The sequence below is a fragment of the Austrofundulus limnaeus genome, unplaced genomic scaffold (assembly GCF_001266775.1).
Source record: "Austrofundulus limnaeus strain Quisiro unplaced genomic scaffold, Austrofundulus_limnaeus-1.0 Scaffold75, whole genome shotgun sequence".
Classification (NCBI taxonomy): Eukaryota; Metazoa; Chordata; class Actinopteri; order Cyprinodontiformes; family Rivulidae; genus Austrofundulus; species Austrofundulus limnaeus.
This window is the reverse complement of record NW_013952477.1, coordinates 533123-543735: the sequence shown is the minus strand read 5'-3', so window position 1 is coordinate 543735 and position 10613 is coordinate 533123. Positions and strand designations below refer to the sequence as shown.

At 38.1% G+C, this 10613-nt stretch overlaps 1 protein-coding gene across 1 annotated transcript; it reads right to left on the bottom strand.

The window, feature by feature from the left end:
* Positions 1-3565: 3565 nt before the first annotated feature.
* On the bottom strand, positions 3566-10104 carry LOC106519305 (acidic mammalian chitinase). The gene is made up of 12 exons (XM_014010908.1): positions 10085-10104; positions 9927-9986; positions 9832-9861; positions 9528-9732; positions 9083-9139; positions 8826-8991; positions 8420-8544; positions 8053-8176; positions 7790-7972; positions 7556-7672; positions 3961-4093; positions 3566-3867 (listed from the first exon to the last, which is right to left on the bottom strand). The coding sequence occupies exons 2-12, from the start codon at positions 9949-9951 to the stop codon at positions 3593-3595; spliced, it is 1440 nt and encodes a 479-aa protein (XP_013866362.1). The 5' UTR covers positions 9952-9986; positions 10085-10104; the 3' UTR covers positions 3566-3592.
* Positions 10105-10613: the final 509 nt, after the last annotated feature.

The window sequence follows — 10613 nt, the reverse complement described above, 5'->3', positions numbered from 1 at the left end:
ATTTTATTACCCTTTAAATTGATTTCTGAAGTGCAGTGGTTCCCAGACTTTTCAGCTTTTGACCCACAAAATAACAGTAGCAGAGACCTGTGCCCACAACTATTTTTGGATGATAAACATTTGTATCAGGTCAACTAAACATGGGCTTAGTAACAATATTTATCATTCTACATTTATACATTTTAGGTAACTAAGGCAAAAATGTAATTAATATAGGAAAATCTTTTCAGGACCCCACCTTGATGTTTCAGGACCCCACTTTGGGTCCCGACCCCAACTTTGGGAACCACTGGTTTAGTTCATTCTTCATTCAGTTTTAAGCCTGTCAAGGTTTTAACTTGTTTCTGCAGGTGCTGTTTTTGCTGACCACGGCAGTATTTACCAGACGAATGAAATCTCCTAGACTAAACATTTCTAAGTCCACCTGCTAGTAACACAAACCCCGAGGTCACATCCGCTAGAACTTTCTCTCTGTTGTAGTTACTAACACGGGCGAGCCTCAAACCTCAGACACCATTTTCGTTCCAAATGAAAAGGAGCTGTTTTTTCCTCCTCAGGGAAGCCAGCGTTCGGTGATGAGATCTCGGCTCATATTGCCAAAGAGCCGATCTTATCCCAGGTTCACGACATCACTAGTCGTGAACCCAATTACCAGCTTTGCGACTTCAAGGAGTTTTGTTTCAAAACTTCTGTGAGACATTTATATTTTTGACCAGAGAAACCAGTCGGCAGTGACTCTGTTCGCACGAGCTGAAAGACCACAAGATGCTGAGATAACCAAACCTCTTGAAGTCTGACTGCCCGGACAGTTAAGTGTTTCTGAGCGGACCTCCCCACGCCTAACCTGACTTTGAAGTCTTCAAAGGTAAAGGCTGAACCTGTTGATTAAAGCACATCTGTGTCCTGGCTGTGTCGAGTGAGACTCCGTGCACTTCTGGCTTTCTCACATTGATAAACTTAATTCCCTTCCTAACACTCTTTTCCTCCCTAATTCTTAATCTTTCCCAGACCCTGCCAACCTTCAAGAACAGTGCCTCAAACAATGGTTTATTTAACATCTTAAGCCTGAAAAGTTTGCTGTTCCTGATAAAGTTGTCAAAATAATGATAATTAACATGAACGCGAGTTAATTGTTGTTGGTTTCAACTTTTGTAAAAATCTAGTCGTCCCTCAATGACTTGTACAATAATTTTATCCTGTAAATAAATATAATTTATTTTAGATAAAGCTTTTACTGACTATGTTACTCATTGTGTAATTTCCTCATAATTCCACAGAGAAGGTGTTATTTCAAAATCGAGAAGAACTCGTAACTTTCCTCATAACTTCAGTTATGAGAGTATGTAGCTAACCTCTACACTTCTGAGATTTTGTTTCAAATTCAGTATGTAGTTGTTAACTGTTTTAATTGCACTAAACTATTTAATTTTATATGTGAACGTTTGTAAATTGGCTGTGAGTTTTAATGCCTTGAACTTATATAGCACAATATCAAGCCCATATGGACCCCAAGGCACTTTACAGTTCAGCCAGTCACCAGTTCATCCATTCACACACTGATGGTGGTAAGCTCCAGCCACAGCTGCCCTGGGGCACACTGACAGAGGCGRGGCTGCCATGCAMTGGCACCACCAGACCCTCTGACCAACACCAGTWGGCAAAGCGGGTGAAGTGTCTTTCTTAAGGACACCTAGGGGAGACCGGGACAGTAGCAACAAGGGACGGTTGCAACACGTCATTTTTCTCCAAACAGAAACAAGCTAGAGTGATGACACTCACACTGTACATCCTCAGTTAGATGCCCCACCTTGCAAAGGAAAAGTAAGCAGATTCAATAACTGCTCCAGGATTTATTTTAAAAAACTGTTTTTGAGGTACCAAAGTCATTTTTTTGCCCAGCTTTATTTTTTGTTACACTGTTGTCACTGTTTTTGTAATCCAGCTCAATTTTATATGGTTTAAACAAGTGATATGTTGATGACTTTTAACAAATATGGTTAACATGTATCCAGATCAGCTTATTTAGCTAACACATGAGGTTTTATCATAGCTGACAAGTAGGGGGACAGTTGCAACAGTTGTTAATTAATTATTTTAAAAAGTAAGTTTATTGTATTAAAATTAGGTTTGTCTAATTCAAAWCATCTCTGAGTTACAGAGTCAAATGCAAAAAGTGTTGCAACTGTCCCTGGTCTCCCCTATCATTTACCAGAGATTTAATAATCTGCTGGGGGCTAAGGTCAGATCCTAGCATCACCCCTGGATGTGGTAAAATGGGATGTTTTTAATAAGATTGACCAGTGCATTGAGATGTGAGTGTGTTCCTAAGGAAAGTCTTTTTATCTGTAGAAAGATGTATGCCTCTGATCATGATCAGGTTAAAAATGATTTTGAGCTTTTATCACTGTGATGCTCTGACGACAACAAAATACTAACAGCCTCATAAAGATTAATATAAGTGCATTTCCTCAGGGTTGTTTGATGATCCAGAGGTCAAGAGAAAGCAAGGAAAACTGAACTGGCCTGCCAATTACACTGACTTATTTGACAGATTAATGCAATTAAAAAGGTGAATTTGTGTGTGTGTGTGTGTGTGTGTGTGTGTGTGTGTGTGTGTGTGTGTGTGTGTGTATGTGCGCGCGCGCGTGTTTGTGCATGTGCCCCAGANTGTGTTTGACTGAAGTATTTGTGTGCAATCAGGCAGATTGTGTGAGCTGCAAAAGCTTCTGATTTTTGCTGTGTGTGTGTGTGTGTGTGTGTGTGTGTGTGTGTGTGTGTGTGTGTGTGTGTGTGCGCGCGCGCGTGTTTGTGCATGTGCCCCAGATTTCAAATTAGATGAAGAAATAAAGGTGCAGTATTTTTTTTTATTATTTTTTGCAGGACATTCTCTCAAACAATAAATTACAGCTATGTGTAATAACGTGGACGTTTGCATCGGTCTATTGATGACACCCTGTATGTTACTAACATATGTTCAGATCACCTCTGTCTGATCTCTGATCTCTGCAAAAATAATAAGGGACAAGTGTCATTCAACAATTCCTGCTTGAATCAGAGCAGCTGAGCTTTTTTTCCACGCCTCTTCTAAAACTGTGCTGATTATTGTTTTCTGAAAGCACAGTGGAGCGCGATAAAAGATCATCTCTGTTGGTAACTTTTGAACTGCCAGAGGGAAGGTCAACATAACAGGGAAAGGGACCAATGAGCTAACAGCAAGGAGGCAAATGAAAGTGGCATAATTTGATGCTGATAGGCTGTTACGTTGATTAGGGCAACATAAGAACTGTAGTCATAGAATTACTTTTACTTTATTACATGTTTGTTGTAGTAGCTTTACTAGTAGTTGGGTAAAATTTCAGCAGAGTAACTGTACTTTTACTTTACTGTAGTACTCTTTTCAACTGCTTTAAATTTATTATGGATTTTCTTTGATATTTTTTGCTTGAGTTCAGTAAGAACACCTTTAGGTTTTATGGGAAAATATTTTTAATCATGCAGGACTGAGAGGACTCTGATTTATATTCTGCTTTTTTTGCTCTAATGGGCCAAATAACACCACAGCATATTTAAATTTGACAAATAAGATATTTATTTAGGGCCAGTCACAGCATTGGCATTTCTCATTGAAAACAAGATGAGTTGGGCATTGCTGCAAGAATGTATTTTCCTCGAAGCACTGATAGAAGTAGCTGCTATCCTTCTCGTTTATGTAGAGTCCATCAGCCTTTCCAGAACAGAAACCMCTTCCAGAAGCATCAGCGGTGGTAGTTTGGCCGGTGATGGTGCTGGCTGCAGTCGTGGGACTAGCTGGACCGGGGCGGCTTGTGGTGACTGGTGGAGGTGTGGTTACAGGAGGAGGTGGAAAATCTAGCAAAAATATGTGGYATGATTAAATTACAATAAACACAGGAATATGATTTTCCAGAAGTGGAGGTGATGTCTGTGTTAAATATGGTTCACCTGAATTAAGGAGAGAGCGCAGATAACCAATGAGAGGATAGCTTCCTTCACCACAGAAGTGTCCATCAAAATCATCCAGATCCAGAGACCAGATGAATGCTCCTCCAAATTTGTTATCCTTCACAAACTGCGCCTACAAAACATTAGGTACATCGAATGTCATATTTTATATTTCCTTTTTTGCAGTCAAAACATGAAAAAGCCAAATAGAGTTCATTTGGAAAGAAAGGACCTATAGTTACATTCCGTGAGCATTTCATATTCCTTTATTTTAACCATCCCAGCAGAAACACAGAAGCTTTAAACTCAAAGCAGAAAAACTGCACGGATGAGATTCAAGCTCCAGATATTTTTGCTGTCAGGTCACAGTGCGAACCAACAAAACAAACACTTATATTATTTACTCATTCATGAGACAAACTGGAATAGGGCTGCTTAAAAAAGTCCTAACATTGCTAATTTGAAGCTTTTAAGAATTTGAACATCAAAATATTGTTTGGTAAAAGGTCTGAACTTGTATTGTTCTTTATCAAGTCCCTACAGATACCAAAACTCTTCACACTCACACACTGATGGTGGTAAGCTATGTTGTAGCCACAGGTGCACTGGGACGGGCTAGCAGAGGCAAGGCTGCTATGCATTTTGCCACCGAGGCCTCTGACCACCACCAGCAGGCAAGGTGGGTGAAATGGACACAATGACTGAGATGGACAGAGTGGGAGGACGAAATCCCTACCCTTTGTTGTCCCACTGTTTGGTAGTGTTTTAATTTAGGAAACCAGCACCAAAAAAAAAAAAAAAATCCATCCATTATCTTTTGCTCACTTCTTCCTTTCAGGGTCACTGGTGCTCATATCCAGCAGTCACTGTGTGATGCATATACAAACAACCATTCACTCCTTCACTATCATCTAGGGACAATTTAGAGTTACAAATTAGCCTAACAGTCATGTTTTTGGCCTATAGGAAGAAACTGAGTTACCTGGAGAAAGTCCCCACGTGGATTGAGAAAACATGCAAACTCCAGCTGGATTCAATCTGGCAACCTTCTTGCTGAGAGGCAACAGCTACTGAGCCACAGTACCTCAAAAAAGATAACTCTTCCAAAATAAACCAGTTTAAATTCTTGTTTGTTTGATTTAGCCACACCTCCTTTTTATTCTGTAGCCTGCAAACTTTTACTATCCCAGCTTTGTTTATGTTTTGGCAGGTTTATGTGTAATTGTCCTAATTTAGACAATTTATCTTCTTAATCAATCTTGGGATTTTTTGCAAGTATTTTTTAGTAATAAATTTGGTAAATAAACCATCTGCTACACTGGAAAACATCAGTCTGCTGCCATTCTTCAGCCACTTTGGCCAGGCTGTCTCACACAAACAAACAAGCTAAGATATTATTGACATTGTGGCTCTTAGCACTATGACCTTGGAAATGTTTTTAGATTCTGGCTCGCAAATTGTCAAAACACAGTATTTTTCTCTTTTACATTAGATTTGTGCTTTACTAGTTTACACTTTCAAAAGTCTTTGTGAAGCTCTATTTATCACCAAAGATTGAATCATATTTTTCAAGCAAAAGTATATATTCATGATGAAACTATTACATAAAAAATATCAAGAATTGAAATACTAAACGAAAAAGTCAAAGTCAGAAGCAACATTTGCACTGTAGAAAAAAATCAACTTTGTAACAAGTGTGCCATCTTCTGCTCAGTCTATGAAAAAACTGCATGTGTTTATGAAGCTTTATCAGTGCCAGCTGCACCCAGGGTCTGTTCTCATTCAAAGAACAATGATTCAGAGGAAAGTGGCAGCAAATGACAATGACTAGTATTTTTTCTCATTAATATTATAGCTATACACTTGGACTTAAAAAAGAGAGAGTGAAGTCAACCATGGCAAAACAAAATGTGGGTGAATAAGAAGAAGGAGGCAGGTGGAACAGTGACACGAGGAGCAGAGGTGGAAGTCCTTACGGCCACAAGTCCATGAAAATGGAGAGTGTGGTAAAGAGGTCAAGAAGAGAGTCTAGGCAGGCTGGAGAAATATTTTAGGAGTAATATGTGACAAAAGGGTGGCAGAAAAAGTAGAAAGAAGTTTTGTAAGACAGTAAGACCGACCATTTAAAGGGTTTAACAAAAAGACAAGACAGAACTGGAAGTGTCAGAGCGGAAGATGTTGAGGTTCTCATTGGGAGTGAAGTGGATGGAAATGTTTAGGAATAAAATCATCAGAGGTACAGCACAGGTTTGAACTACTGGGCGATAGAGTTGGAGAGACCAGACTGAGGTGGTTTGGACATGTCCAGAGGGACAGTGGGTATACTGGTAGGAGGATGTTAGAGATGTAGCTTCCAGGAAATAAACAAAGAACAGGTACAGTATGTGAATGCAGTCAGAGAGGACATAGAGGTAGATGGAGTGAGGACAGAGTGAGCTGGAGGGAAAATGACTTTTTTCATCTTTATTTCACAATAAAATTTCATAAAATAAGAAGAGAAAAATAGAATAAAACAAAAATAATAGTAAGTGCCATAATTATATTACAAAAAACAAATGTGAAGGAGAATTGCCAAAAAACCCTCAAGGGGCTTGACAAGCAGCAATCTCCTAAAAGGAAAAAAAAGAAATAAAAATTACATAAATTAAAAAAATTGTACATTACAAAAAATAAAACAATAAAAATAAAAGGAAAAAAGAAAAAATGCTTTCAATAATCAAACCCATAAGGGAAACCAGAACAACTCAAGAGTAACAATCTGATTCTTCACTTAAAAATCTCTTTGGAAACATCCATGAGGGACCCTGGAAGACTGTTCCATATCTTTGACCCTCTGCATAAAACACTAAACTGTGCTTGAGTTGTACGACAGTAAGGGGGTCTAATAAGACCATTTCTACGAGTTGAATACTGCTGAAATTTGTTACAAAAAGTAAAAATGTTACAAAAATGCTGGTGAAGTAACTTTTTTTATAGAACTATAAACAAATAAAGCAATTTGAAGTTGATTCAATTGGTAAACACTGAGAATATTTGCCTGAGCAAACAGTGACTGAGAGTGATGTCTACAATTTATACAAAATATTATTCTTAAAGCTCGCTTCTGAAGTCGAAAAATAGACTCCAGTGTGGTTGGATGGGTACTAGCCCAAGCAATATTACAGAAATTTATATATGGATACAACATAGTATAATACAACATAGTTGCAACTTTTTTATCAATCAGATGCCGGATTTTCCTACTACGACTTTTGTACTTACAGCACTAACATGAGGTTTCCAGCATAAAGAATCATCTATTATAACACCAAGGAAACAAGTGGATTTAACATTGGTAAACAAAATATTATCAATTTATATTTTCATTGTAGATTTAAATATATTAGATGTAATACCAAAAAATATATAATTTGTTTTTTTTATGTTAAGTGACAATTTATTGGACTTAAACCAAGTGGATAACTTTTCAAGTTCTTCATTAATGACCTTTATTAAGATTTCTGGGTTTTCATGAGAATAAAACACACTTGTATCATAGCAAGACTTGATATGGCAACCCCTTAATATTAATAATAATAATAATAATATGGTTTACCTTGATTTCATAGCTCTTCCTGTTGTCGAAGCCCACCCACTCATTGCCTTTGACTGCATAAGGTACCTTCTGTTCATCAATCCAGTGCACAGTGGCTCCATTGAGGAAATTGCAAACCTGAAAATAGAAAAGAAGAACTTACCAACTTAAACATTCTCATCATGCTCTGTGTCTAAACCCTTTGGTTTAACTTGTTATTATRAACTAAATACATGTGATTTTGGGTTATRTGACCTCATAGTAGGACCAAAATCCAGCCTCTCTGGTGTATGGCCCGGCAGAGGCTGGTCCACTGGTTGGTGCTCCAAGACCTTGAGTTGCTGATACTGTGCGGAATGTGCGTCCATACGTGGGAATACCAACTAACAGCTTTTCGGCCGGAGCTCCCTGATCTCTCCAATACTTCATGGCAAAGTCCTGTAAAACACAAAGATTACATATTAAAAACAAATATATTACTGCAGTTATCTATTTCACMTTTATGAGGTTGTACTTACAACATTGAAATATATGTGTTCTCCCTGATCGACAGAGCTTCTGAAAAGAGGGCTGTTGTGTCCAGTGAATGGATCCCAGGCTCCATGGAAGTCATAGGTCATGATATTTAAAAAGTCTAGAGTCCTGTACAAAGTTTGAAAAGCGGAAATAAATAAAATAAAGACATGACGTGTAAGTTAACACCCTCCCTCCCAAGTTTTTAGTTGCTATTGTTTATGTTGTTCTTGCAGGATTCAGATAGCCTCACATAAAACATTTTACACATATGATGTTTGTTACTTTATTTCACTGATTACTGTATTTTAGACTTGTATTATAAAACTGCTAACAGTGTTATGTAAGAGCGGGGATGATAGAAGAACTTACTTAGATACTTCGGCAATCTCRTAACCATTGTCAATGTTCCCCTTCCCACCTGCCACTGCAGCTGTGAGCAGCAGCCGTGGCCTTTTGGTCTCTGCTGCCTCTTTTTCAAAAGCAGCAAGTAATTCCTAAATGAAAGAGGGAAAGTTTACAGTCTTCATATTGTTCAGTCCAAAAGAACAGGAACAGGTTCAACATTTACATATCTTCATAAAAATCGCAACGGCAGTATCATTCAATATATCCTTAATACTGTATGTTATGTAACTTTTTCAAAGTAACCAAATACTTGAACTTGAAAAATGTGTGAGTTAAAACTGTTTGAATGACAAAATGATTGATGAAACTAAAGATGTTTTAGTTATTTGTTGCGGATCGCTCAGTGGGGAGATGTCTTTGTTTGACTAACCTGGCAGAGCAACGTGAACCTCTTCTTGTCTTCTAACGGGCTTCCTCGTGCTCCAGGGTACTCCCAGTCCAAGTCCAGCCCATCGAAGCCGTGCCGTCTCAGAAATTTGATGGAAGACTGGATGAACACCTGGCGGTTGGCAGGAGTTGAAGCCATGGTTGTAAATCTGTAGATATTTCAATAAAATCAGTGACTGCAGAAAGTGTTAATGACCTTTGGTCCAACAAACTCATATCGGCATGTTGTTGTGGACTCACTGTGACGTCCCAAAGTTCCAGCCACCAACAGCCAGCAGAGTCTTCAGCTGAGGGTTTCTGCGATGGAGATATAAATAATACAAGTTATGTTTAAGACCTCCTTTAAACTTGCTTTATGCCAAGAGGAAGACTTTTTGGTTTCATCACCAGACCAGAGGGTAACAGWAAACTTGAGCATAAATTGCACATTTTTACTTCTGTCTCATCAAAAATATAGTTTAGAGAATATAAATAACCATATATAGAAGTAAACAATAAACATTTGCATGAGAAACAGTTAAATGTTTTGAGTAATTTGTCAGTATCCGAAATGTTCAAATGAGTTTTACAAACAATTAAATATTGCAGCTCAGCTCTATCATAYGTTCTGCATTATGTTTCTGTTTGTTCTTGTGAGAGAAGAACAAAAACAAAGTGAAATTGACTTTTAATCTACACAACTAACCTGTTCTTTAGTGCGTTGAAGGATTTATAAAGAACCTCATCGTTCCACTCAAACGTTATCAGCTCGTTTGAAGAGCTAATTATGGAGAAGGCATAAATCACGTGTGTGCAGAGGTTGGGATCCACGTTTTCGGGAACATATTTACCAACACCTGGTCTATACTGGGACCAGTTGGTAAAGTAACACACCAGTTTTGTTGAAGATACTTCCAGAAAAAGAAAACAAGGATGAGTATTAGGCATTTATTCTACTGCTGTTGTGATTCAGATCCAAAAATAGGAAACATTAAAAGGTTAATTCATACCAGTCTGAAGACATATCAGAAGAGAGAGTCCTGAAAAAACAATTTTATTAACAACAATTATTTAAATAAATCAATATTTACAATAATTGACCTACCAGCCAAGATAGTCAGTCGACCCATCTTGTTTTTGCACTGGGTTTTTACCTCAAATCAGCCTGACAAAGAAACAATGGTTCTGTTATGCCTTACATAACATTGCGGTACAATACACAGCCTGTATTTCTGTAAAATGAGTGTGTGATGACTTGCATACCTTTTCTGAGGTGGTCTCTTTCTGTCTGGCTGCTCCAACAAAGACTCGCTTTTATATGCAAGAGAAGACGGGGGCAAAGGCTGCACTTCACTGATGCCTCAGAAGAGAATTATTTTTGCTATCAGTTTGGTGACATTTTACTGTGATGAACCGATGGTTTCCTGTCTTTATTACCTGATAAATGTGGTTCACAGTACGAGGTTGTGCAAAATTTGGTCATTGTTAACTTTCAGAACAGCTAACCTGATGGTAGAGATAAGATAAAACCTTACACTGAAGTGGTTTCCTTAAGAACGTCATGGTACACACAGCTAACAACATGATTCTCAAGTGACCTTTAGAATTGTAAATGTGACAAAATGGCTTTTTATCTAGGAGTTTAAAATGCAAAGAAGAGGGAATGATTATTGTAATCATCCATCCATATGGACGGCCGTTTTTTGGTCAGTCCATCCATCCGTCCATCCATCCATCCATCCATCCATCCATCCATCCATCCATCCATCCATCCATCCATCCATCCATCCAT